The 27,433-nt window shown below is 43.6% G+C and overlaps 10 protein-coding genes and 1 non-coding gene across 11 annotated transcripts; 2 read left to right on the forward strand and 9 right to left on the reverse strand.

Moving 5' to 3' along the window:
• Positions 1-249: 249 nt before the first annotated feature.
• J056_002578 (Putative histone deacetylase complex subunit cti6) lies at positions 250-2,178 on the reverse strand (the record flags this gene model as incomplete). The annotated part of the gene is made up of 5 exons (XM_009271843.1): positions 250-773; positions 827-942; positions 989-1,660; positions 1,711-1,861; positions 1,914-2,178. The coding sequence occupies 5 exons, from the start codon at positions 2,176-2,178 to the stop codon at positions 250-252; spliced, it is 1,728 nt and encodes a 575-aa protein (XP_009270118.1).
• A 385-nt stretch (positions 2,179-2,563) lies between these two features.
• On the reverse strand, positions 2,564-4,130 carry J056_002579 (Polyamine transporter TPO5; the record flags this gene model as incomplete). Its single annotated transcript, XM_009271844.1, has 2 exons — positions 2,564-3,958; positions 4,002-4,130. The coding sequence occupies 2 exons, from the start codon at positions 4,128-4,130 to the stop codon at positions 2,564-2,566; spliced, it is 1,524 nt and encodes a 507-aa protein (XP_009270119.1).
• Positions 4,131-4,685: 555 nt separating this feature from the next.
• On the reverse strand, positions 4,686-4,757 carry J056_004910. Its single transcript has one exon. It is a non-coding gene; the product is annotated as a tRNA-His (tRNA).
• Positions 4,758-5,789: 1,032 nt separating this feature from the next.
• J056_002580 (uncharacterized protein) lies at positions 5,790-10,912 on the reverse strand (the record flags this gene model as incomplete). Its single annotated transcript, XM_009271845.1, has 5 exons — positions 5,790-5,923; positions 5,970-6,468; positions 6,515-8,338; positions 8,385-9,821; positions 9,869-10,912. 5 exons carry the CDS (start codon positions 10,910-10,912, stop codon positions 5,790-5,792), a joined length of 4,938 nt encoding a protein of 1,645 aa, XP_009270120.1.
• Positions 10,913-11,063: 151 nt separating this feature from the next.
• On the reverse strand, positions 11,064-15,572 carry J056_002581 (Kinesin-related protein 11; the record flags this gene model as incomplete). Its single annotated transcript, XM_009271846.1, has 4 exons — positions 11,064-11,408; positions 11,459-13,807; positions 13,855-14,898; positions 14,949-15,572. The coding sequence occupies 4 exons, from the start codon at positions 15,570-15,572 to the stop codon at positions 11,064-11,066; spliced, it is 4,362 nt and encodes a 1,453-aa protein (XP_009270121.1).
• Positions 15,573-16,561: 989 nt separating this feature from the next.
• J056_002582 (uncharacterized protein) lies at positions 16,562-17,353 on the reverse strand (the record flags this gene model as incomplete). The annotated part of the gene is made up of 1 exon (XM_009271847.1): positions 16,562-17,353. The coding sequence occupies one exon, from the start codon at positions 17,351-17,353 to the stop codon at positions 16,562-16,564; it is 792 nt and encodes a 263-aa protein (XP_009270122.1).
• Positions 17,354-18,253: 900 nt separating this feature from the next.
• On the forward strand, positions 18,254-18,572 carry J056_002583 (uncharacterized protein; the record flags this gene model as incomplete). Its single annotated transcript, XM_009271848.1, has 2 exons — positions 18,254-18,353; positions 18,394-18,572. 2 exons carry the CDS (start codon positions 18,254-18,256, stop codon positions 18,570-18,572), a joined length of 279 nt encoding a protein of 92 aa, XP_009270123.1.
• Positions 18,573-18,620: 48 nt separating this feature from the next.
• On the reverse strand, positions 18,621-19,879 carry J056_002584 (putative translation initiation factor eIF-2B subunit delta; the record flags this gene model as incomplete). The annotated part of the gene is made up of 2 exons (XM_009271849.1): positions 18,621-19,280; positions 19,340-19,879. The coding sequence occupies 2 exons, from the start codon at positions 19,877-19,879 to the stop codon at positions 18,621-18,623; spliced, it is 1,200 nt and encodes a 399-aa protein (XP_009270124.1).
• A 213-nt stretch (positions 19,880-20,092) lies between these two features.
• Positions 20,093-21,445, reverse strand: J056_002585 (uncharacterized protein; the record flags this gene model as incomplete). The annotated part of the gene is made up of 3 exons (XM_009271850.1): positions 20,093-21,010; positions 21,065-21,300; positions 21,352-21,445. The coding sequence occupies 3 exons, from the start codon at positions 21,443-21,445 to the stop codon at positions 20,093-20,095; spliced, it is 1,248 nt and encodes a 415-aa protein (XP_009270125.1).
• A 329-nt stretch (positions 21,446-21,774) lies between these two features.
• On the reverse strand, positions 21,775-26,648 carry J056_002586 (Serine/threonine-protein kinase gcn2; the record flags this gene model as incomplete). Its single annotated transcript, XM_009271851.1, has 6 exons — positions 21,775-22,034; positions 22,100-22,297; positions 22,350-22,497; positions 22,542-24,032; positions 24,077-26,497; positions 26,547-26,648. The coding sequence occupies 6 exons, from the start codon at positions 26,646-26,648 to the stop codon at positions 21,775-21,777; spliced, it is 4,620 nt and encodes a 1,539-aa protein (XP_009270126.1).
• Positions 26,649-26,687: 39 nt separating this feature from the next.
• On the forward strand, positions 26,688-27,428 carry J056_002587 (AN1-type zinc finger protein 2A; the record flags this gene model as incomplete). Its single annotated transcript, XM_009271852.1, has 1 exon — positions 26,688-27,428. The coding sequence occupies one exon, from the start codon at positions 26,688-26,690 to the stop codon at positions 27,426-27,428; it is 741 nt and encodes a 246-aa protein (XP_009270127.1).
• Between the last annotated feature and the right edge of the window lie 5 nt (positions 27,429-27,433).

Here is a 27,433-nt window from a genome sequence, read left to right on the forward strand (position 1 = left end):
GGACGTGTAGGCTGTGATGAGTGACCAAACGTGATGAGACTCTTATAATTCTTCAAGAGAAACATTTTCATTGAAACGAAAAAGATGTAAAGTTGTCTCATCGATTCTACAGCACCTCCTGCGTTTGCTTACTTATAGTTGTGAAAATCTCAAGACAAATCGGTACGATATACAATAACGTCTATTACTACAATTTATACAAAAATCATCTTATAAGTCATTAAATACACCACCTATAAATGGCAACCATCAATCTTCCTCCTCCTCTCGACGTTTTGTTGAAGTTGAGAACTTATCGTTAAATCGAATCAATTCACGCGTAAGGTCATCAAGCATTTGTATGCTCTCAGGTGCTTTGCCATCTTCTGTCACCTCCGGTGGTGCAGGTTTTTCAGCTGCTTCAATCTGCACTCGTCCGACATACTCTAAAACGCTCCTCACTCTCCTCTTCATCTCTCCAATTGTCATCCTCTTGCTAGGGAACTTGACCCTCGTTGGTAATTCTTTGACTGTATCCATTGAGGAGGTCGAAGAACCGTGCGGTATCCTCAATGCTAGCATTTCCGGTTGTTCAGTTGGCAGCAAGTGACTGAGGTGTTGAAGGTGATCAGGTAGATTCCAATATAAACTACTCTCATCATCAAATGACTGCTTCTTCTCCTTGTCTTTTGTGCCTCCTTTACGTTTCTGGGGTGATTGGAGTTGCTTATCCTTTCGACTGCCATTCGCTGTACGTTTCGGTCCATTAGCCGTTGCTGGCGGGGTGAATCCTTCTGTATGATGAGTGAGCAATAAAATTACACCTCAATCTAACACCGCAACCTACCCTCATTGTTCGACTCATCAGTCTCTCTTCTTCGCTTCTTGTATCCACGAGGTGGTGCACGCTGATCACGTTCATCTGTAGCTGGTGGAGGTGAGGCTGATCTTTTACTATTCTCACTGTGTGTTTTGTGAGATGGGAATTAGTATACACAATCGCACATACTTTCTATCATCTTCATCGTTGACACCACTGACAACGCTCTTCTCTTTGGATTTAGATTTGGCAGCTGTAGAATTCCTCCCCTGATCCTTGCGCTTGCCTCCACGACCTCTGGTACTCTTAGACTCAGACTTGCTTCTCGGTTTGTAATCAGCCTCACTGTCAGGTGCAGGCTCAGTTTTATCTTTGTACGTAGGCGGATCACTCTCGCTTTGTTGAGGCAAATCGCCCTCCTTATCCAAGTCCTTGGAGTCGTTGTGTTGAGTGTGATCAGGCTCAGGTTGGGGAGGATGCTCCGGCTGTTCAAGTTCGTCTGGGTGAGTTGGATCATGTGGATGGTGATCGTTATCATTGTTGTCGTGATGTTGTTCGTCTTCTTGCTGGGAAGGAGGGCCATAGTGCAACCAACGGTGCTTCTCCTTCTCAGCAATCTGAGACTTGATACTGTCATTCTGTACATCTAATAAAGACGCAGCGATAGCATCATCGTAAGCTGCGTCTCTGCTATTGAGAGTGCTTCTCCTTTTCGGGGAACGAGCCCTTTCAGCGGTATCAATTGAGGAGCTACTGCGCCGTCTAGAAGGATTTGGGTTGTTGGAGGTGTTGTTGATAGGAGATTTCTGCTTAAGTTCTCTTCTCTGTTGTGTGAGTCTGGCTGGTTTACGCCCTGGACGACTGGGATTGTAGAGTGAGATATTGAATAGACACGAGCAGTAAGAACCAACCCTGGAATCACGATTGGGTGCATATCAGGTCTACATTCCTCGCAGTAATATGTCTCTGGTGCGTATTTCTCCTCGACCAATCCAACGCAAACGCCGTGTTGCCAGCAACCACAAGTTTCGCACTGAATCATGAATCCATAAGACTCTTCATCTATTTCATGTGCATTAGATGTTGCATTTGCTCTAATATTCTCTAAACTCACCGGAATTCCCGCAAACGCAACGAGTCTCACCGGATCCGCCTTCAACGCCTTCGCCACCTTCACCACCTTCATCTTCCTCCTCATCCTCCTCTTCAGCTTGATGGATTTCTTGATTAACGTCTTCTCTGCTCACTTCCTGTGGCTTCTCAAGGGAATCATGATCCATTGGCTGTTCTTGATCAATCGGTTCGTCTACTGGCTCTAACTTGGTTGCATTTTGCTGTTGCTGCTCTTCCTCTCCTCGCTTTTCACTCATATCGCTCATTTCGGATGACAGTTACGGTTAGAGAATTATCAATCGTTGTATTTCTTGTTTCTTTCAATCAAACTTAGATATATTGCTATCATCCCTTTAAATTTCTCATCCATCATCTCCTCACCTTGTAATCAGCCATCTTTGCATGTGAAAATCTTCAATTTTATTCCCCAACGAAGCTCTAAAAGTCTATTGAATAGCTTAATTTCCTTGTAGAAATCTTGATAAGAATCACATCTGTAACCCGTGTTATCGCTCAACTACGTCATCAAATTTAAGTTGACTCACCTTCTTGAGCAAATCCTCTACGAATACACTCTCAAAAACCAACCAATCAATTCAGAACGCTTTTGGTATGTATAAATGGTTCAGAATATTTTAATGAAATTTTCATCTACATTGATTCAAATGAATTCTTCTCTTCACTGCTATGTGAAGCTGCTGGTGGTCCATCAAACGTTTTTCTCGCGTAAATGATGTAATACACGAAAGAGATTGAAGCGAATCCGACAAAAACCACGCTAGCATAGTTCATAGTATCTGCATTCAATCCACTAAGAGCAGTAGGCATGCAGAATATTACTATACTCAGCAATATCCAGCAACAACAAACTATGTTGACTATAAAACCCAACCACGATGGCATTCTAAACGCTGCACCCTCCAATGGCTCTCTTTTGCGCAGAAGCGAGATCAGTATCGGTCCAGCATAACTAGACCCTAGCGTTATAGTAGCCACTCCTGTGAAAGCGCTAAAGGCTGCTGATTCGAATGATATCAAACCTAACAATCCAATCACGATACTACTCAATATGAGTGCATTCAGCGGCAAATACTCCCTCCATATCACTTTCCACCATTTAGATCCCATCATTCCGTTATCTCTTGCAAACGAGTAACAACATCTTGAGGAAGTAGTCAGCGCTCCAATTCCACCCAACAATCCAATAGTGATAATGAGCACCATCAGTCCTGTTGCGCCCGACGTGCCAGTAGCTTGCTGGAAGAGGATAGGTACTGGCTGAGCTGCATCAAGCAGTATCTCCAAATCTGTCATAACAAACAGGAGGGGAATGAGATAGAGTAAACCCACCACCGCGGCTGCAATCACCGATCCTACCATTCCACGCGGCACATCTCTTTCAGGATGAGCAACTTCATCTGCCATAGCTGCAACCATTCCATAACCTGTCAGGACATACGCCGATTGTAGCAGTCCTACACACCACGCCCAGCCAGGCACCCAGCCTGAGTTTACTTGGAAACCTCCAAATGCGAATGCTCCACTAGTTCGCCCGTTGCGTGCCATCGAAAGCACCGTTATTAAAACTACTACCACAGTCCCTCCCGTCCAGTATATCGAAAAGGTGTTCAGTGCATCTAGGTGCTTCTGTTTCAGAAAATTTGCCGAAAAGCAGATAAGCAAGACTGCGAGAAAAAGGAGGTAGGTTTGATATGATTCAGCTTGATATTCTGGATGCCAGAGTGGAGGTATAGCTATAATGAGCTGCGCAGTGCCGTAAATAATCGATAACGATACTGTCCAATTGCCGATCAACCCCAGCCAGCCGACAACGTACGAAGACGGTTTGTTGTACCGCGATGATGCAAGCATGTATGACCAATAGTAAGGTCCACCTGAAGTTGGAAAGCGAGAACAAATCTCCGCAAGTGAAAGTGCAATGCAGATTGACATAAGTGATATAAAAACCCAGCCCCAGAGTACTGAAACTGGTCCACCGTTTTGTAAAGCTATCGATATCGTTGTACTCAACCCGTATGGACAAGCCTGCAAATGTTATTTACTCATAAAGCTCTATCTTCTCACGCACCATTATCGCTAATCCTAGCCCAATAGCCGACCACACACTCATCTCGCGCGGTAGCTCCACTTTATAACCATGTTCATCAGTCGATATTGCCACTGCTGCTCCTTTCTCGCTGCCATTTCCCTTTTCCATAGAATTTGAAGGAGTTATTTTGATTTGATCCATTCCAATTGTCTTAGTCTGGAATGTGACAACAACGCCTATCACATGTTGCAACCTTATCAACTGATATATCTGCAAGTGATTGCCTGTGATAGCAGCTTATTTGCTGATAAGATACTCGTGCATACAAAATGTATCACTTGATACGAGTTGGTGTATTCACCGTTAATAAGGTTCAATAAAGTAGTGAATTCATTCATAATTAATTTCAATAATGCGTAAGCTACATCTTTTGGCTCATTGATGAACCACTCAAAGCTAGTCGACACGAGTGGATGACTCATACTAATTAGTATCTCAAAATCGATTAGAATATTATTAAAGGTTAGCAAAATCAGCACATCGTGGTTTCGCATTGACGTCAAACTGATAAGGACCATACTCAAATGTTTACTGAATGTAAAGAGCCCCTAAACCTGAAACTGCTGAAAGACATCATGGCAAGTAGCCAAATAGATGAATGCAATCCTTCGACCGTTTATCTAGCATTACATCGGAAAATGTTAAATTAAGATGCAAAAAATTTGTGGTTGCCAGGAATCGAACCTGGATCTTACCGGCCACAACGGAACGTGCTAACCATTATACCACAACCACTTATGAATATGGTCTGCTGTTATAAAATATATCACCAAACCTATATGTCTCAAAACTCTTCAAAACGGGGGGTTTTTTTTTATAAATATTCTGGTGGCTCAGTGTAATTGAGAACCACCAAAAACTTAGAAAAACCGACGCTAGTCAAGAAACGCTTCCAGTAATTCAGCACCCCCTTTGACTCCTCATGCTTTAAGAAGTATTGATGGACACAGTTTAAACATGTATCGTCTTGACAATATATTCAGATTTCATCATCATCACCATTTTTTATCTTCTAATGATTGTCTTCTTAGGAATCCTTCAAAATATCAGAAAGAGGATTCAAAAAGGCTTTTTCCGTCAATCAATGACCATATCTGTATCACCAAAAAGGTGCGCATTTCTTGATTATACACCGTCCTCCCCAAAGCCAACATGATATTGTACAAGGAAACAAAGAGTTACAGACCCACATCTCCACTAAATCATGTTCAAGACAGTATCACACATAGGATTTTCAGATGTAGGAAGTTCGTTCAAGCAAGATTGTCGTTGAGTAGGAGGATTTATTAATTAGGGTAAGGTTCAACATGAAATACGTGCTTTCAAATGAAGAAGCTCTCAAAGCTCTCAAAGCTCTCTACGAGTTCTTCAAAAACCAGCTCAGCACCTACCCGCCCACTTCTGGTAGCTCCACGTAGTTACTTGCTAATTTACGGCACACGTGCCAAGCACCGCATTCATTTGAGTCTCTAAAATCGTCATCTTCCAATGCACAAGAAATATAGATAAGCGAAGATAATCAATCGTTGTAATGCTTTTCACTGCATATCATGGTTTCTACCTATCTATCTATTTATTGGTTATGAAAAATCACCTATTCAATCAAAAATCCCTAAGGATAGCACGAGAATTAAAGATTTTGATCTTGCTTTCTTAACACTTCATTAGCCGTTAAATTTGTAACAACGCGTTTTACAACATATCTTAAGCTGCACCCACTCAGTAAATTTACAACAATTTTATTAAGTACAATGGTTATAACTACAACTAATCCTCGATTTTGACGTCGACATTCGCATCAACGTTCTCAGCGCTGTCAGACATCTGAGATGCTAGATCAGCTACAGGCGTGAAAGAGGGAATGTGCACGTCGGGCAACAGTAATGACAACAAATCGTCCTCTGATTCTTTGTTAGTGTTGTGGTTTGAAACAAGCATAATACACACTTTTTGCGATAAAATCACCCTTTGTTTGTGCTTTCTCCAGACTTTCCATATCGTTGGTTGAGAGTGTCGCATTCTGTTGACTCTTGATATAAAGTGATTGGCCTTTCAAAGCAGCCAAATCTAGTATTGCTTCATCGATAGTGTCTGTGGATGCATAAGTGTATACCTTGACGGATTGGTGTTGGCCCATTCTATCGACTCTCCCGATAGCTTGCAACTCTAGTGGAAAATTTGCGATTGGATCAATAAAAATAACGACAGAAGCCATCGTTAAATTCAATCCACTCGATTGACGCTCACCATTCAGTAAACAGACATCCACATCATCAGACTTCTTGAACATTTCTAGCTTTCTGACATCGCTCCCAAGTGTATACGTGATATCGTTTTTCTGGAATGCTCGTTCTACGATCTGCATACCACTTTGCCACGAAGAAAAGACAACTGACTTTACTTTTTGGGCTCGAAGCGTCAAGATGTGCTTGCAGAGGGTGTCGATCTGAAAATAGAAAGTCAGAAAAACCCCTTATCAGAACACAACATACCTTCACACCATGTCCTTGGGTGAAGATCTTCTGTTCCTCTATTTCAAACATTTCATGGGACGGGATGATATTATACTGTGGTCGAACTCGCTTCTGGATAGTCTCTCCTATTGCTTGAACATTTGAGTTGTCACTTTCAGTCTCAACACTTTTCTCTTTACCCTGTGAAGTTTTGTGGACCTTGATTTTGTGAAGAGATGATGAAGACAACTTTGTTCTGCAATGTGGACACTCAGGTCTTGACTGAAACCACCTATTGAGACAAGACTGACAGAATATGTGTCCACAAGAAGTAATCACACCATTAGTAAATGGCAGCGTACATATGGCACACTCGCTTGCATCATCTTCGGACGAATTCTTGATATGATGCAGATAGTTCAATTTCGCTCTACCTCCTTGAACATTGCGCGACGCGACAGCCTCTATCCTATCAGCTTCTGCGATTTCTTGAAGAATAGTACGGTCACCCTCTTCCTGCCTCTCAACGTCAAGTGGGGCAACAGAATCACTCAAAATCTGTAACTGTTTGAAGTAAAGAACTCTAGAATTGAAAGTACCCAAGAAGTCATCTTTCTCGAGATTCAGAGTGCGTGTCAAATCACGTTGCTTGTCGTAGACATCATGCAGTCTCGATTGCAACTCCTTGAACGCCTTAACGTTATGCTTGGGTATTCTACTAGATTCCGTCTTTAGTTCTGATATCAGCTTTCTGAATGGCCGATCCTTCTTTGTGATACGCAGAGCTTGGCGTTCAAGTTTGAGTTGACGGCGAAGAACATCCTGCTCTGTGTCAATGACTTGGTCTTTCTCAACTTCTATTGCATTGGCAAGCATCATCTCCTCTCTAGCTTTGGCGTTTGCGTTCGCGCGGCGCTTGCCAACCAGACCCTTTTCGTTTTCGTCTGATACGTCGACTATCCCCAGAACCTCTCTCCGGTCTTTGATAGAAGATTCAAAAGCCTCCAAATAAATCTCTAGATTAGCTTGCAGCTCGGCGTCCTCTCCATATGCTTCAGTGCTGGCTTCCACCTTGTCAATTGGATTGAGGATGCCTTCCAGAATCTTTTGACGCTTGTCAATAATGAAGTTGGCTAGCTCGTTAAGTTTGGCAATGACTGTATCTAAATTTAAAAGAATTGATGGGATACGCTCTTCACGATCAACACCTTCCTCGTCAATGCCTTCGTTCTCGCCAACCTCAGCATACTTCTTTGGCGTTTTTTTCTTGGCCATCTCAGCCAGTGGCTTAGCGGTAGCAACGATATTAGGGTCTAGACCCAGCTCGACACCAGAAACATAGTTTATTTTCAGATCATCCTTCTTGGGCTCAATTCTTTTCTTGATATTTTCAGATAGAGCATCTACGCGTTTGTTGTAGATCTCAATGGCATGACTAAGTAATTTTGCTCTATCAGCATCAGCGGCGGTATAATTGATATCCTCTTCCTCTTGTACTTGCTGTTGGTGGCCAATATCACCGAGAATTAAATGCGCTTGATGGATAACCAATAGCATGTCGCGGTGTCTATTCAAGAGGTTCGAAAGATGGGACTGCCAGTCCTTCCTCGATTGTGCTTCTTCAGCTGTCTCAACGACGTCATTGGACTTTTCTTTAAAAGCAATAACAGCACCCGTGTGCTCAACAATATCCTCAACAACGTCCTTCGGCTTTTTCACTCTATGTTGATGAATCTGTTCCTGAGCATTCTCAAGGACTTGATTAGCTTCAGAAAGTACTGTCATAAGTAGTAACTTTGCTCCATCACGATTAGGTGGATCGAGAAGTAGCCGCAGTCTTGCAACTTTAACGGAAGATGCCAACTGAAAAAAAAAATTAGATTGTTCGTGGCTCAACAACCTCACTTACAGCGGATCTTTGTTCTGTAACGATATGAGAATATGAACTCTCAATCATCCTATCTAGCACTTGATCAACGGTTCTAAATGTTTTTCCTATAATGTCTTTCGTAGCTGAGTGTGTCTGAGGATGTGTGGTGAGTTGCCTGAGCTTTGTTATCCAAACTCTTAGCTTGCTGATATCAAAGGAAGGATCATTAGCATCCAAATAGTCGCCGCGTTCATTCAAACCAATTTCACTGAGCGCTTGCTTGTACTGCTCATCAATGTATGCCTGCTCAGCAGCTCCCATATTCAGTGGAACTATGTAACGCTGGAGTGGAGGAATTTGCAACTGCTTCTTTACATGATCTTTGGTTGTGCGCACGCAAATGCTCTGTATTAGTCGCGTGAAGTCATGCGATAAACCATGAGTCGCAAAAGCCGCGAAGGTTTTCTTATCAATAAGTCGACCATCTAACTGAAATCCAAGATAGCGAAGTATGGGCAGAAGCTGTTCAATAGAGCCAGTAATCGGAGTGCCTGAACAAGCGACAGACGTTTGGCGGGGAATGAGTGCTGTCATTTCGGCGGACTTCTTAACTCCAGACAATTGAATCTCATCTTGAGCGACACGATAGAAGGTGCATGAGACTAGCGGTGACATGGGTATGTAGTCGTTTTTGTACTCTACACCGTTTCTACGTGCTCTAGGTTGGCGCTCATGAGCAACCACTAAATCTTTTGAAAAAGTGCTGTATGTACTGAGGATGAGGTCAAACTGATTAAAAAAGTCTTGGACGATACTCCTGTTGGTGAGAACGCTTTTACTTTCATAGTCAAAGTTATCGTGATTATTCATGAAACTAAAGAGTTGTGGGAAGTTATCCACGTACTCCAAACCATGCTGTTTGCACTCTTTAAGGCTTCCAAAACTATCAAACGTGTACTTGGGCTGTGGGGCTTTCCGCTTAGTACCACCTGTAAGGTTAACGCGCGTGCCATCTGCAAGAAAGTCACGCTGAGATTTTGAGCCACTCGAGTTAAAGAGTTCAAGCTGTTGGATGGAGAATTGCGGGACAAAATCGTCATCATCTTGCTTTTTCACTTTCTTTTTTGTGGGAGGAGGCTCAATGTCTTCTTCCTGTTTCACTTGTGTTTGAGGCGGTGGTGATGCTGATAAAGGTTTCCCCTCTAACTCTTCTGGCTCTCCTGGCTCTCCCTTCGCTACTGTATTGGCAATTCTTGCGGATGTGAGCAGAGCATCCATGCTTTTATAGCCATTATATACAAGCAATTTGAGATCAGGAGTATGCTCTCTGGCCTCGTCTACCCATTGCTGCAACAAGTGATCTGGTGTGACTATCAGCGAAGTCTTCACAAAACGTTGGTATGATTCAGTTTCTTGGTTGGACCATTCTTGAGCTCGCTCTTTATTTTGGGCAATGAGACCGAGTATCTCAACAGTCTGGAAGTGCGTAAGCAAATTAACGGAGCTGTTACAGAGTCACATACCTTTCCTAAGCCCATCTCCTCGCACAACATACTGCCATTGATAGAGGTCTTGGGTGGTTGATTGTTTTGCCTAAATTGTGCTGATATCGCAGAGTACTGCCACTCGTCTGTCAACTGGATCCATCCAGGCTCAATAATATTGTCTGGATTGTCTTCCCGCCCCTGCATGAACTCAATTGAGCTTTTTTGGAAGTCTTTGAGAGGCGTTTTGAGATAACTGGTGCTGACAGTGTTGGCAATTGGGGTTGCTGGTTGAAGGATAGAATAGAAAAACTGAGTAGACAGCCTGATTGGTGTGGTAGGCTTAGGCACAAGCGGTGGTTTATACCGCATTAAAAGCAGCTTCAACGAGTCATTTGGAGCTTCTTGAATGAGTTTCTGCTTCAGGAAAACCTTGAGAGTTATGATAATTTGAAATTCAACATCTTCAGCATTATCCGATGAGGTAGGACATGTTATTAGTTTGGCTGTGGGTAAAACATTTGCCACAGATTGATTTTGAGACAGCGTACCAACAGCAACAGCAGCATTAACCCAGCCATTAACCCTCTTCAAAATGCTTGTATCTTCATCACTCTTAATGTATCCAAACCCGTTAGCTTTCAACCATTCTTTCTCCTCATTTGGTACTTTATTCGGCAATGACGCAATGAAGCCATCAGCGACATCCGTAAATTTACCAGGGATGCGCACCCGTGGCGGCATAAAGTACATGCCCTTATATTGAGCAGACGCCTGTAGCTGAACCTTTCCAAATTCGATTGTATGCGATTCGTTGTAGGGCTTTGGCAGCGATTGCTTGAGGTTGTTGATTGAATTAGAAAACCAGGAAGGCCGTGAATCATCTTCAGGCTCAGATGTTATTGTGAAAGTGTGATCGACGATCTGCAAGCCTTCGAGTGAAGGTGGCGTGTGCATTGGATGGTCCACTGGTTGCGGAACTGAGATCCCATTTTTGAAATTGTTTATTTGAGTTTTGAGGGAGCGTAAGAGTGGTTTACAGCTACCAACGTCCAGGCTGTGGGTTGAATTCGTTGACGCCATGGCTGTACGAGATAACAACGTTTCAGTATTTGTACATTCAAATATTCTAAACAATTGTACATTTATTGCAAATATAAGTGAAATTGTGAAAGTGTGAAAATATTCAAGATATCAGCGAGACCAGCGCCACAACTAAAAACTACATATCTATTCAACTTTGTCCGAACTTAGATCTGGGGCTGTCGAAACCCTTCTTAGACTTCTCAACTATATTTGCAGACTGGAGGTTCTTGATTTCATGTTCCAGCGTCTTCCTAGGTCCTCTGCGGACGGAGCTATTCGACTTTAGGCCATCATAAGCAGGTAGTGGCTCAGGAGTCTCTTTCACACTGTTCTTACGCGACAGGCTATCCGTCGGTCTCGACCTGGATGGTGTTATCATAGATGCAGCTCGCGAATGTCCTCTGCGAACTGGCGTTGTTGGTTGATCAATAGAAGATGCAGGCCTTGATAGATAGGGTGAAGGACTTCTGTTCTCATCATACTTATCTTTGTCCTAAAATTGAATAGTCAGCCTCAACGATATATGATAGCGATCTAACTCACATCTCTCCAGTTCAAGATATCTTTGCGAAGATCTGTAATTGTGCTTCTCTGCAATCTGACGACATCGTTCAACTTATCAATCTCCTTATCGTCAGTCTTAGTAAGTGGAGTTGACTGGGCTCGAAGATTGGGCGACGAAGCTCTATCAAAGAGTTTCCTGGCAGCGCCACTCTCAAAGCTCATTCTAGACGATGCATGAGATGATTGTGTTGGTTGTGGTAGTGGTCGGGCTTTAAGCTTTGATAATTCAGAAGCTTGTCTCTGGATGACGGTATTCAGTTCGCTGACACGGTCTTGCAATTCTACGTATTCTTCCATACGCTTAGCAATATGCACTTGACCAAACCCTTCATTATCATCTTGACTATTTTGACGCTCAATGTATTCTTCAATCTTGGTCTCGAGTTCCTTTATTATGCTATCTTTTTCCACAAGCGTTGACGTGAGTTTGGTAGCCATTCCCCGTGCATCGCTACTCTCTTTCTCTGCTGTACCTAAACGCTCTTGGAACTCAACGTCTTCTTCTGCACGACTGTTGATAAGTGCAGCCATCTCTGCTTCTGAATTTTTCTTGGCAGATTCTTGAGCTTCACGAACTGTCGTCAACTGAACAGTAGCTAAAGCGAGTTCCTCTTGAACTTTATTGAGGCTTTCTTGGTGATTTGCCTCCGCTTCTTCTACCACACGTTTATTATCGATATGCTGGGATTTGATGTCACGGTTGAGAGATTCTTTCTCGGCCAACATCTCAGATACTTGAGCCTTAAGGGATGTGTGTTCCTGTTCGCGCTCCTCGCTACTTTTCTTACGTTCTTCCGCCTCTTTTGTGACATTTTTGAGGTCTGCTTTGAGCTGTTCTCTCTCATCCTCACCTTCTTTATTGTCTTTTTTAAACTTATCGGCATCCTTGACTAATTTATCTATTTCAAGTTTGTGGTTTTCAATTTCTCCCTGCATGCCATCCTTGAGGGTGTTATGAGATTGCTGAAGTTCTTTGTATGTGTTCTCAAGTCTTGAAGTTTTATCCTCTTTCTCGGCTTTGAGCTGGTCGTGATTGGTTTGCAAGGTATTGTGAGTAGATTGCAGAGTTTCAAGAGCGCTCTTTGTAGAGGCATGCTTGTCTTTGTGAGTGTCGCGATCTATTTCTGCTGTCTTTTGTGCATTTATAGCAACTTTCAAAGAATTTTCAGCGGTTTCTAATGCATTGGCAACTTTGCTAGACTCTTCTTTCAATTCATCAAGATCCTTTTCAGCAGACAGCCGGGCGTCTTGAGAGACCTTTTGCGCGGCAACAGACATTTCAAGCTCTTCTTTGAAGCCATTGCACTCCTTCGTGGCATCGTTATACTTGTTTTCTGCTGCTTGAATTTGAGTTTTGAAATTATTCAAGTCCTTCTCATACGTCTCAAGCTTAGCAAGCAGACCATCTCTCTCGCCAGCTGCCTTCTCCTTTTCACTTTTCAGATTCTCGCCTTCTTTGAGCATTTCCTCCAGGCAATTCTCTTTCTCTTGGGATTCAGATTCAAGTACGCTAAGACGACCATTGAGTTCATCACGCTCCTTTTCGGCAGCCAGCTGAACTTCTTGAGATAACTTTTGTGCAGCGATAGCCTTTTCAACCTCTTCTTTGAAGCCATTACGTTCGCTGGTAACTTGGCTATACTTGTCTTCTGCAGATTGTAGTTGACTTCTGATGTCTTTCATATCATTTTCATAATTTTCGACTTTACCAAGCAAATCATCTCTATCCCTAGTCACTAAATTCTTATCGCTCACCATGTTCTCATTCTCCTTGAGCATCTCCTTCAGACGACTTTCTTTCTCTGTAAATGCAGCCTCGAGTGTGCTTATACGACCGTTGACTTCATCACGCTCCTTTTCAATTTCTTTCAGCTCATTTTCAGCTACGTTCTTACGTTCATCTGCAGACTTGAAGTCGTCTTGCAGGAGATCGTTCTGGGATTGTAGTGATGACAGCCGCAGCTCATCGTCCTGTCTCGCTGATTGAAGATTGGAGAACTCAGACTTGAGATCTTCAATCTCCTGACTGTTACTGATATCGTTCTCTGTTTGTTCCTTTTGTGAAATAAGCAACTTTCTCAGCTGTTCGAGTGTGTCCGATAGCTGCTTGTTCAGATTCTCGTTTTCATCCTTCACTCTGGAAATCTCCTCACTAAGTTCACCTTTGTTCTCTTCAACGCTGTCGAGCTCTCCTTTGGCTTTTAGCTGTACTTCTAGATCTTCAATGCGAGAGCTTGTTTCAGCCTGCTCAGATCTTACTTCTTGTAGCTGCAACTTGAGTGAATCAATCTCGTCATCTTTCTCTCGCATCCGAGAATCTTGATCTCCCTGGGGCATATGTTAGTCAGTCTAGGTGAAAATTGAAAATGACTCACACTCTCATCAGTAGAATCAGGTATACCCGTCGAAAGCACTCTTCGCTTGTTCATGGGAATGTTAAATCCAGGTGCTGACACTCCGAGACCCATATCAGACAGTCGTCTACTCTGTCCATGTTTAAGATGCGACTGTCGTCTACTGCTCATATCTTCACTATCAATGTTCGTACTGTTGAGAACTAATTTACGAGCTTCTCCGAGGTCCTTGTTTAATTGATCAATTTGCTCATTCTGATAAGACACTTTCTCATCATTTGCTGCTCTCTCTTCAGCAATAGCATGCCGGATTTCTTCATACTTGTTAGATTCCAGCTCTGCGACTTCTTTCTGGAGTATTTTGATCTGAGTGATGTGCTGCTGCAACAGTGCATCCTTGGTACCATCCAGTATATCACCACGCTTAGCCTGTATCTTGACCTTCTTTATTGTGCGTGCGAATTTGAGTGTGTCGAGTGTGGCGTTGTGATGATCCATTCCGTCGGCTATGGTGCACACCACACCGACTCTGGCATCACCTGACAAGGACGGTTTGAGGAGGTAAGTGAGTTTGCTATTACGGAAAGGTATATGAGCTGGTTTTGGGGTCTTGACAATCTCGCTGATAACTGTTGAAAGTGCAAGTAAAGATTTATTGATATTGCTACCTTCTAACCGACGTGATGAGTCTGTCGTAGCTTTCTCACTACCAGCCAAATCTATCAGGTTGAGTGTCGATTTACGAGATATAGAGTTCTTGGTGAGGTTTGATTGTCTTTCTGAAGATTCTACGACGATTTGGAATACACAGTGCGATCTGCTACTTCTGTCATTCCAGTCAGTGGCACCAACGTGACGATTGAGATCACCCTGGTCTTTCAGTGCAAGAACTTCTTGTGGAGTTGTGACTAGCACTTCAGTGAGATTCTCTACGAATGTATTGCCACCTTGATTTTCACGAACTCGTAGCTCTTCATTTTGTGTAGAAGGACCGAGAAGATCACGTAATTTCTCATTGTATATTTCCAAATAACGTACTCTGAGAAGAAACTCACGCGAAGGATCCTATTTGACGCGTAAATGAGACATATAAAGACGCGTTAGATGACACTTACGTCATAGATTTCTTCGAATACTTGTTCGACGGCTAGAGGAATGATACCAGGTTCATCTTCAGTACCCGTGAGAGTATGAGTTTTACCAGAGCCAGTCTGACCATAAGCAAAGACGGTTGAGTTGTAACCGACCATGGAGGAGTGAATCAGTCTGGTGATGTGACTATCATACAAAGAGCAAGTACGAGCAGGGGGGAGGAGAAGACTGTCGTAAGTGAATTCACTGTTCTTAGAGTGCCTGGTAGGAGTACCTGCGCTTCTCTTTTCGACAAGGGGGTGATTTGCGCTAAGGGCAATTGTATTCGTTGGTTTGTTGATATCGTACAAGTGATGTTTCTTGTGTACGTTTGCATTTATGTGATTTGGGGAGAGAGCAACTGGATTCACCTCATTTGGGCGCATTCTAACGAAAACTTGAACTTGTTCTGGCTTCTGTGTGTCATCGATGACTTGCTTACGGCGCATATGACGGGGAGTTGGGGGAAGAGGAATTAAATCGTCCTCACTGAGCTCATCTAATGAAGGAGGATTCGATGTCGGTGAAGGTGGTGCTTCCGTTGGTGTAAACGCGGCCGTTGGCCTCCTGTAGCCCGTTGGAATCTGATTCTTTACTTTAAGCTTCATGAGAATATCGTCAAAGTCGTAATTAAGGCCAATAGATGTTATTATTACGCGTATTTTTAATTTTTATTAGATTTTTATAATTTTTATAATTTGGTGATGGCTGAATTGGGCTGAACTGCTGGACGGCTCCAAGTTGGGTTATGGATCCACGAATCTTGTGAGGCGGAGCTGGATTTGGAAATAATTGAAAATTAATTCAAACGTTGCAGGAGAAATTTCTCAGTTCTATTAGCAATCGCAGGTGTTGCTGGATATAACGTAAAGTCAAATATCGATAAACGCAGATTCGTCAAGGTTGGAGCGTGTTTTATATCTCCTTTCGACATACTCACATGCCTATAGCACCAACAATACCGCAATGAGAAAGAATTACGAGCAAGGAGTGGATAAGTATTACACTCAAGTCCACGACAGTTACAGGAATCCTCATTTCTACGCTATCACCAAATGCCTCAGTCAATTTCTTACAAACCACCCTAAACCTGCTAGCGTTGTTGACTTGAGTTGTGGAAGGTTGGTTCCTGCTACCTTTACACATATAAACATGACGCTTACACTCAAACAACAGCGGCGAAGTCACGGAAATACTCACAAACTTTTACAGGCGCAGGAACCAACAAATACCTTCAATCGTAGCGACTGACCCTTTCACAATGTCCGCTTACACTCAACGTACTGGCAGAACCTGTCTCTCACTCAGTTTCCAAGATATAGCCCATGGAAAGCTCATTGGGGATTTTCATTTAGTCATCATTTCATTTGCATTGCATTTAATCTCGGATAACAGCGCCTTATACTCTTTCCTCACCCAACTATCTTATCAATCCAGGTACCTTTGCATACTCAGCCCGCACAAGAAGCCAGAGATCAAACCTTCATGGGGATTTGAAAGGATAAACACTAAGACATTGGAAGCTGATGATAACGACGAGATATATATCGAGAGGGTTCGACTTCGTTTGTTTAAATCGTATAACTTTGATCAATTTTCATGACATGTCCATTGAGGTATCTTCTTTTTGCTGTGCGTTGTGTGTGTTGTGTGTGTTGTTTGAGTTGTGTGCATTTTGCGCATTTTGTGATAAATATTCATCATAAAGTGCATCTAATTCATCATCATCAAAGAGGTCATCGCTATCTGCGGCGTTAGTAGCATTTGCGTCATTGAAATAGGACATATCCATGTTATTGTCCAAATCCTCGGGTATTTCCTCCTCAGTCTCACTCCAAAACTCAAGTGGATCATAATCTGAGCCAACGCAAAGATCAAACTTGCTTTCTTTTCGCCTAATCTCAGATCTGTAATCCCTTTCGTCAATCTTGCTGTCGATTTTATTCTGCAGGTCATCGTCGTCCTCATCAGCCTCCTCATCGAGATTGAAGAGCTGCTTGGAATTTATACGGGCAGAGTCAACATCGCGAGCTCTAGACAACTTTCTTAGCTGCTGAGATTTGAACCTTTCCTTCCAAAGTCTTTTCTTAGGATCTGCTGCGTCGTTGGGTGCGAGTGGAGACGACGACAGAATCGCGTGACTGAATTTAGATGTCGTTGCAGACGTAGGTGATGAACTGTGATGTAGGTTTGCAACGCGTCTTCTATTCCCACCAATTCCAAATTGATCTCCATCGCTCTTTAAATTCCCACTGCCAGTGCCATTCTGCCTGTATCTGTATCGATAGCCAGAATCAAGTGAAGCAGGCTGCGTTGGACGCGTGACTCTTTGTCGTGCTGGCTTTGGCTTTGGTGGCGTGCTGCTTCCGATGTTGAATAAATCCATCATCTTCGTTGTAAGGAGTCAAGAAGAAGTGATGCTAGTCAAATTGGCAGGATACATTTGAAATATTTCTTGGCCTGAAGATATGCATTTCTAGTCTATCACGTGTTGCCTTGCTACAAATCTCACTCCCACTGCCATTGCTTACAATTTGCCTTTGTTTGTCAGAAATTTTCACTCTTTCAACAAAGTCAAAGCGATTCGAGCGCGTTTAAAAAGGTAAAAATATACGTTATTTATCAAAAATTCTGTTTCGTTTACATCCATCCCCACTAAGTCTCCTTCTTTAACACCGATTATCAAGATCGTAAAATGTCCAGTAAAGCACCCCGGGCGCTTGTAATTAGCCCAAACTCTAAATTTGATATGCAAATGCTTTCAGTACTTCGTCATGTATCTTTACATGGCACATTAACATCTTTTTGTGGTGGCACAGCACCTCACCAACTGACACAATACTCGCCACATTCAAATGATATCTTGCTTCAAATCAACAGCAAAGAAGACCTGAAATCTCAATTCACCATATTTGATGTAATCATTAACTGCTTTGATCAATCTGCTGACTTCAATAGGGGGAAAGGTATCTCAAACTCTATCGTCATGGCGCTGTCGAAATGCGAAGTTAGGTGAGCTGCTCTAATCGAAAGCTCATGAAAAACACCCACTCAACAGGCAGGAAAATATACTTCACCTCCGACAGGGATACTGACAATCGAAAAACTATTTTTTTCAGACGATGTCTCAACTTCGAAAGTGAATGCCCGCACTTTCGCAGACAAGCACAGCAGCGCTAATATAAAAGTTTTCAGCGTATACGGTGGTATATGCATGCAAGACTTCTTCGAGGTGTATTTGGAGACCAAGTCAGAGGTGTTTAGGGGAAAGAAACTCTAGTATTTTGAAATGCTAGAGGAGCGCGGCCAAGTATCAGTCGCACTCACCTACAAGAGCGACCTATTTCAGGCCACTATGAAGCTTGTTCTGCTAGCTTGGTCAGATGTCGGTAAGACACCCGATCACATACATCTCTACTCCGAATGCAGGCCTCTCCGAGAGCAACTGCAGACCTAAGAGACTAGCGATTGAACGCCGCGCACTAGCGCTATTCTCTTTCAAAGCTATGTATTTCAATAGCTACCAGAAAATTGACTATACCCTCAAAGCGCGTAAAGGTACCCATTTGAGCAATATAGCAGCCAGCGAGCCCTGGACAAAGATGTAAAAGTAAGAATAAAGGAATACATATGCATTAGTTTTACATTATATCACGCTACACCCTTCCTCGGAACATGAGAGCAGGGATAGAGGTTGGTGGATGGATGCCGACTTCAGATATCACACCATCGATAAACTTAGCGGGTGTGACATCATACAACAGCGACTCTTCTCTCACGTTTGGACCGAGACCTTGGATATCCAACTTGAAAGCCTCCGGAGCGAGCTCATTGGTGGTGATAGAATCGAGCATGACCCTGTCGACAAATTTGTAGGATTCAGCGAGTGTGTACACAGGAACATTATGTAATTTAGACAGCAGCGCAACTGAAGCGTTACCAGCGCGAGAGTAGAGTGAACCATTTGCGAGTATGGCGTGTGCACCGAGGAGAGCGAATGAGATGTTAGGGAGTAAAGACTGCAGGGCTGTCAAGTGAGAGTAAGTGCAATCAATACCTGCTTCTGTTAAGGTGGACAGTAGATTTTTGCCTTCGTTGAGGGGCTTGGCGTCGAGAAGAGTAACAGAAAACAGTTTACCAGCTTTTTTAGCTTCTATCAAGGTCTTTTCAATGATAGAAGAACGGGCATAGACGAGGATGTTGGAGTGAGTGGTTGAAGAAAGTTTTGTGAGCGTGTTCTTGATAATTTCGTCGCCAGCGAGGGTTATTCTGTCTCTGACGTAGTAGTCTATGAGCATACAGAGGTGGTTACGTGCCTTGAAAGTGTTTGTTAGGATGACGCGCCGGATAATACGCCTAAAACACGCGCACTCACGTCATTGTCATCCATATCGGGATCAATGTTAGCAATCTGAAGCTTGAGCCATCTGATAGCACTTCCGTTCGAAATGGATTTTGGCCTGCAGCTCTCGAGGTGGGTGATCTGGGGTGAGATCACCGATAGCAGATTCCTAGAGAGCGTGGTGCCGGGAGGAGTATTGTAGGAGCCAATAACGAGTTTGAGTGCGCTCATAAGAGCCAAAGTGCGAGCATTAGCGCCTACGATAGAGAAGTTTGAAAGAAGAGCGCCTAATCTGGATATTTGGGGGTGCACATGCTCAGGCTTGACGGAAGGGATCGGGGCTTTGTGAAGGTGCTTAAGAGGGCTGTCCAAGGTATTCTGAAGGGCTTGAGAATGGCTCAAGACGCTACCTGAGTCGCTTCTAGCGCTGGATTGGGCTGGGTGTTGGGAAGGCTGAGAAGGCTGAAAAGGCTGTGCCATATGCTCAGGCTTCTCACCGCCACCTCTAGCCTCCACTTTCTGCTTCCTCCTCTCAGATTTTTGATTTATTTTCTTTTGTTTATCTTCAGGCATTTTTGAAGCGTACGTCTTGAGAAACAACCAAGTGAGTCAACGAATTGGGATCAAAATTGGAATGATGAAATTTCAAATACACAAACGTAGCCAGTCCAAATACCAATTGGATTAGACTTCTTGACTGTTTTAGCTCAAGTTTTCTTCAACGGCTTTGACGGCTATATAGTCATAGTTACTCTGACCCAATGTGATCCCAGCCAGTATTCCTCTCTAAACATCCTCCACAGTCACCCTATCCACCCCTATAGGCATTCCTGTCTCGCTATGTACCAAAACCCATTTGTACTTGTTCATGAATCCTCCTTTCTCCAGTCTCTGATCATACTTGAGTGCCCTCCCCCATTCTATCCTCTGAACCCTTGAGTTGCCCATTGTACACGCATGCGCTATTGCTGCACTTGCTTTGTCATACCGCCCTATTGACCTCATGTCCCACTCTCTCCACGTGTCCGTATTTGGCAGTGCTAGCGGTGAAGGATCCCCATATAGCTCGTCCAAGTTGAGGTGTATGCACACTCTTTCCAAGAAAGGCATCTTGCTTAGCATCTTTATCACAGTGTCTGGCCAGTACCTCATTGGAACCTCCTCTGCCTCTCCAAACACCAATGCTAAGTCTAGCTCCTTGATTGTTGGTATCGAATAACACAGTCTTTCGAGGCTGTCGTCCTCCGTAACTAAAATTGTCAACTTGAGTCGTTCTAGCTGCTTATCCCGCAAATCTATCAACGCAAACGCCAACTCATCCGGCTCCATCAATCCTTCAAACTCTACCTCCTTCAGTTGCCTCGACACGCGCAATATCTGATCCGATGTCGATGGCGGTCTCCCTGCGAATTTGAGACACTCCAATTGTCCAAACATATCGTCTTTCTCGGTTCTGCTCACCCTATATGACCTCTCGACTCCTGACAACGACAATGTTTTTAATTGCTTCAATGTCTTGAACATGTCTGTGTACGCTACCTCAATATCCCCATCGATGGCCTCGCTTGGCAGAGGCAGCGGTCCTATTGCGAGATTTTCCAATGTGCTATCAAACTGTGAAATAAACCTGAACAGATCCACAAACTCTGTCTTATCCGGTGGTGCAAGTGGAATTGGATCACCGTCTTGATCTGTACCATCTCCCTTGAAATTGTTGGTGTTAGTGAGAGTTACACAGATCAGGTTTACCCTGCTTACGTATGTTGCATCACGCGGGTACCATTCTACTGTAAACTTATTCAATTTCGGTTTACTGAGGTGTTTTCTTTGCAAACCAAGCGTCAAAGTATCGTAGAAAATAAGATCAAGTGACGTGAGTGTCGTAATGCCTCCAAGGCTCTCTCCTATTGAATCAAACATTGGCTGATCCCATGCCAGTGAGACGTGGTCCAACCAAGACAATTGACGGATTCCGCGAGCGACTTCGAGTGCAACTAAGGGGCCTGTTTGAGAATGTCATAACCACTATTATCTATATAGCTCACGCGATGCTGGCTTGTATAGACATATCCGCAGATCAATATCGAGTCTACGTATGCTGTCATGGCCAATTGAGTCGGTTTTACATCTAGAAGGCATTGCTCACTGATTAAAACTGGTCGGATCACATCGCAGCGCTTTCAAATTGCTCAAGTCGTGTCCCCGTATCGTCATGCTCCGCGATAACAGTCTACGCAGCACGCGCTCGAAGCGCTTGCAAGTGAGCGAGAAATGCAATTTATCTTCAAAATCAAGATAATTGGCTATTTGAAGCACCTCTTTATCCTTTATCGTTGACGTATTCATCGTGGTCCTTTTAGAAGATAAGACTTGAAAATTATCAAGAATGTCTTTCATTCCCGCGCATTCTTGGTAGCAATAATAATAATAATAATAATAAAACGTTTTCTTTCTTATAATACACACTCTCAAATCAAAGCTATCCTGTTGTCTTTTATATTGAATATCAGCCAAGCCGACGTTTGGGTTTTCTGGTCGCGCACCCGCTCTCTTATCAGATGAAGGTAAGAGGATATGTGGGGTGAGCCAGCACCTAGAACCTGTTTAAACTTGTCGTCATCGCGTATCCAGTCGCTGTTCATTGCCATTCTATCAAAGACAACTGCTGGTACATCGACAGCCAGCATCGCCTTACTAGCATTTTCAAATTCTTGTAATGCACTCTCAGCTGTTTTGTGTTGCGTTTCGTGTTTTGCGTTAACATTGTAATTATAAATTGAGTATCAAACTCACCTCTGTCACTCATTAGGGCCCGATTCCGCTTGTTAATCTTGTTCTTATTGTCGTCCTTTTTAAATGACCACGCTATCTCACTTGGCATGGCAAGATGAATATCAACACCAGGTGTATCTTTGTCATGTGTCCTCGATATTTCGTCCTGTGATTGGCGCAGCTTCCTCGATAGAAAATCAACGATATCATGTCGATCGACTGTGAAGAGTTAAGCTCAGTTATTAAAAAACACCTATAACCAACCACACACCTTCCTCCTCTGATTTTTTAGACAGCGTATTGCGCACCTTCAATACTGTACTGTTCGCCTTGAGCAGCACGAGATAGGTGATTCCCTCGCCTCTGCACCTTTCCATCAACATATCAGGACTTTGATATGTATGCGATCCGTCGTACATCTGTAGACATTAGCAAACCAACACCAAATCCCAAAATGACTTACCACGTCAGCTGAAATACCAGCATCCCATAATAGCGCAGCTACATCCATCCTCTCGCTCATCATGCCCTGGTATGTATTACCAAAACTTCCAACATAAACATCACACCGACGAGGCATGTGGTTTTTCTGTCCAGGCGACATTTTCGAATTGGGCTTCTTATTACTGGAATCCATCACACAACTAGCCAAGACATCTACATTAATGCGCAGGTTAACCATGAACGGAAGTGTTCTTGTAGTGTGGGACAGCTTTTTCAGAAGATTATCAGATCGCCCGCCGATTGCCATCGCTTCTCGACGTCCTTTAGCGACCCTCCTGCTCACATCAAGCATCAATCCAGATGCATAGTCGTCATACGAGTCATTCAATAACGTCGTCGTATCAAATACTATATTCCGGCGGCTGTGGTGGCGAGAGAAGAACTCAAATGTACTGTCTAGATCGCCTAACGTCTCTTTCAATTCATCTTTGTGATGCGGGAGTGCTTTCATCATCTCTGTAAGCATTGTTTTATGGTCTTTACCTCTGATCAGGAGATGCTCGAGCTCTTCTAGCCGCGCAACACTCTTGGTGTTGTCTATCTGCGCCGTAAGCTGGCTGCGTACATGTGGCATGCCCACTCCCTTTCCGAGCTGGTCGAATATTCCCAGTACTGCCGCACGTTTCTTGGTTGGGAAGAGTGAGAGGATGATTTCGACAATGACTGAGTGATTGATCCTGATCTCCCAATTTGAAGATATTACTGATGGATGCTCTAATACCTTGTCAATTACTGACATTATCTCTCCCTCCATTGCCTTGGTAGTCGTTGGAGACACTATATCAAAATTGGCCTCCGATTCTTGAATTGGTTGGCCACCCGCTACATTACGCTTAAAGCGGCCTCCCATCCAGAACCGTTTGGTGCGTGTAATGTTCTGCTTCAATATTATTCTGGTAAATCCTACCAGACCATTGTAAGGTAGATGCACAACACAACCAGTGCTGTCGAGCAAGCTGACTACTTCTTTGTCTTTGATACCTTCACTTTCATCCGGCTTGGGAGATAGGAGAGGCGAAGCGAGAGGCACTGCACCGTGTAGCTTGAATACCCAGTCTAGATGCTCCTGCACTAGGCGTATAATTGCATCAGGAGAAAGCGATCCTCCGCCAGTATCGTAGGTGTGGTATTGCAGTGCGTTGGGTGAGTTGTTAAATAGCCTTGAAACTAGTTTCTGGTATCGCGGTTGGTCGGGATGGAGAACTCGCAAAGCTTCTTCAAAGTACTCCTCTTCCATTGTCTCAGGTAGTAGACTTGAATGGAGCACCTCAGCGGCCGATGGCCGTTCACTTTGGTCGTGCTTGAGCATCCACTCTATCAGTCTCTTTTCATCTACTAAAGTATCTGGAAATGTTGATGGAAACACCGGCTTTGGCTGTCTCATTTGATGCAGTACTTGGACTCTCTCCATACCCGTCCTGAACTTGTTGCACATTTCAAAAAAGATTATCTTGGGTGGGTTGTTAGACGACCAACAATAGATAGCTCACTTACGCCTAATGAGAAGATGTCTACTTTCTCAGTATATCTTCCACTGCTATTTGCAATTTCCGGCGCAATATAAAGACTCGTACCAACAGCTGATGTAGTATCACTCGACTCATTGACTAGCGCCCTATCAAATATCATGCTATTGTTAGAATCGTTCACTCCAAGTGTAGCAAGACCGAAATCACCAATCTTGACATCACCTTGTGCGTCGATGAAAATGTTGCTCGGTTTCAAGTCGCGATGTACGATGCCAAGAGTATTGATATAAGCCAGTCCGTCTAGTACTTGTCTGAAGATTTTCCAGCGTTCTTCTGTGCTTAACCCTTCTTCAAGCGACTCTGATAGAGTCAATTTCTCGCAGTACTGCATCTGTATGTACAAAATGCGCGAGTGAGATGTCAAGTTTTTCTTGTTTTGGTCTTGAGAGCTACGGCTACTCAAGCTACTGCTATCGCTACTAACTTCACTTTCATTCTCGTTCTCGCTCTCATCCTCATCGTCGTTCTCGCTATCCTCCTCATCACCCCCTTCGAAGAATATACCATCGTCTCTGCTTGCCGTCTTTGCAACACTGAGCGAATCATCAAACTTGGGATTGAGAAGTTTGTGCATAGAGAAGCTATAGCTGTCAGCAGTGCCCTTCTTTGTATTGGTCGCTTCACTCGTATTACTGAACGGCTGTGCTGCTGTTTGCGCTGCTTCCTCTATCCAGCATCCAAAATATCTAACCACAAATCTACTATTCAGCCTACTCAATGACAAAACCTCTCTGAAAAGCTTACTATCCGTATTAGGCTTGAGTCTGACTTTTTTTATGGCATAAAACAAGCCATCTAGTCTGTTACGCGCTTTTACTACTTCTCCGAAGCCACCTTTTCCTAAATGCTCGACTTCTTCAAAGTCACTTCGGAATCTGCTGCTGTTGGAATGTTGACTCGTTGACTGCCAAAATGGATCGATGGGAGGTGGGGCGACAGACGCGGATGGTGTTAGAGGTGGTCTAGGTGTGGATGTTTTGCGAGCAGTGATTGATGTCGGTCTGGTTGTTGCCACACTGCAGGAGTTTTCTGAGGCGCTGTTTATCCTGTCTAGTATTTGAATTGCTGATCCGCGCTGCGAAGGTTTGGCTTCGAGCATGTAAGAAAGTATGTTGAGTGTCTGCTGTGGTATATCACCTGACTTATCCAATAATACTCCTGGTGATGGATAAGATGTCGCATCTAATCCAAACACCATGCTGATGAAACACACTCCTGCATCCCAAACATCTCTTTTTCTTGTAAATGATGAAGCTTCAAGACTTTCAGGTGCTTGCCAGGCTTCGTTTATAAATGTCTCGGATATTTTACGTTCGTTGATTGGATTCGAGCGGTGGAGATTGGAGATAGTTTTGGCGTATGATGGCTTGACAATTTTCAATATGCGACCTGGAGAGATGAGAATGTTTGAAGGGTTTACATCCATGTGCACTACGTCCAACTTATGCAACTCTTGTAAACCAGTGAGTAGTTGGACTAGATAGTTGGTAGCTAGATCTATACGGAGATTATCGCACGCGTGTAAAAGATCTTTTAGTGTATTCATACCACTGCTCCTTGAGTGCAAAATAAGCAACTCCCATATAACGCTTCCGTTGGATTGAGGATGAGGGCGCAATTTCGAAGCATAAATTCGTTCAACATTCTCACAATCTATTTTCGACATTACTTCTAGGGTGCGTGCAGTTTCCTGTAACTTCTTTTTACCTGCGCTCTTATCGTAGTATTCCGAATTGATGATGTACACTTGAAGTTCAAGGAGGTCGTCGGTCTTTGCGACAGAGCAAAGATATGTCGAGCTAAGACCGTCAGAAGAGATGAGATTTCCGACATGAACAGTGAAATCGCCATCAAAGTTCTCTGTCCAGATATCGTGTCTTCTGTACTGCCTTTGGCGAGATATTTGGGTGTTCTGTTTCTCATTCTCAGAACGAATTTGTTCCTGTTTGCGCTTAATATCAGATTCGATTCGTTGTGCCAATTCATCAGCCTCGAGAGACTCTTTATGGCGTTTCTTTGCTTCGAAAGACTCCTCGCGCTGCATTTTTTCAGCTTGAACGGCGCTGAGACGCTCTTGCATTTTAGTAGCCAAACTGGAGTTACCGATAATAGTGTGATTAGTAGAAATGTACTCCTGAACGAATATAGCGAGATCATAGAGCATAGGCTCGCCAAGAAGAGAATGCTTGGATTTATCAAGCAACTCCTGCGCTAGCTGATTACGCTGGTCTACTGAAAGACCTTTGGTGTTGCGAATTGAAAGCTGTGGGGGAACGTTTGGGTAAGTTTTGGGTATCTTAGCGTGTAGCTCGACGGCGACATGATTTTTAAGGTCCTCTTCTAAAGGCTGGAGCTGTATGATATATTCAGGTAGATTTGCAGCACCCTATACGCGACTGAGCTTATCTGGAGACATCTCGTCATCAGAAACGCACCTGCCACGCGGGATTTGAATTGGTTGCGACGGTGAATAGATCGCCATAGATGGCACTCAAAGCTTCGAGCTCATTCGATTGCACCTCGCGTAAGGTGTCCATGGCGGTGGCTAATCAACCGGCGCTTTATTCCCGAACCCCATGTCCGATAATCAAATGATTTGGGTTGGCAGGCATTGTAGCCTCCATACTTGCAGACAGACAGATTTCCTACCGAGTAATTGCGTTTACTGCCACAAAGATTTCTGCGCTGAACACGCACCTCCTTCTTTGAATTTCAGCGATAGCAATCACTTATGTGATGCGTATAAGGCTTCAATAGAGGCTAAGAATGGCAGATCAAAGAACACGTACAATGAAATGAGTATTTGTGGCTTGGAGAGCTGCAATACAAAGCTAGTATCCCCTATTAGGTGTACAGAATGCGGCCTCAGCTTCTGCACTTATCACTACCACACAAACACACATAATTGCAAGAAACATAGCAGGTTGGCTAATCAAGGGCGTTCTGCTGCGTCTAACAATGCTGGTTTGGCAGCACTTAAGCGCCTAGGACTGTCAAATAGCAGTCATACTGAACCTAAAGAGCCACAGTCACGGCCAGAACGACAAAATAGCCAAACAACAGAAAAGCAATCAAAGAGCGTTTTATCAAATATTATACCCAACATGGATAGAATACAGGCAGGCGGATCAACAAAATCACCAATTACCTCATTTAAAAATGATAAGAGAAGCAAGAGTGAGCGTGATTCGCAGCTGAAAGCACTACTAGAGCGAGAGAAGAAGGGCATTCTGTCATCAAATGATAAATATCGCCTTGCAGAGTTTAGAGCACTCGAGAACCAGTCGAGCAAGGGTAAAGAATGCAAGGTTCAATAGCTGGA

Source organism: Wallemia ichthyophaga (assembly GCF_000400465.1).
Source record: "Wallemia ichthyophaga EXF-994 unplaced genomic scaffold scaffold22, whole genome shotgun sequence".
In the NCBI taxonomy this organism is placed as follows: Eukaryota; Fungi; Basidiomycota; class Wallemiomycetes; order Wallemiales; family Wallemiaceae; genus Wallemia; species Wallemia ichthyophaga.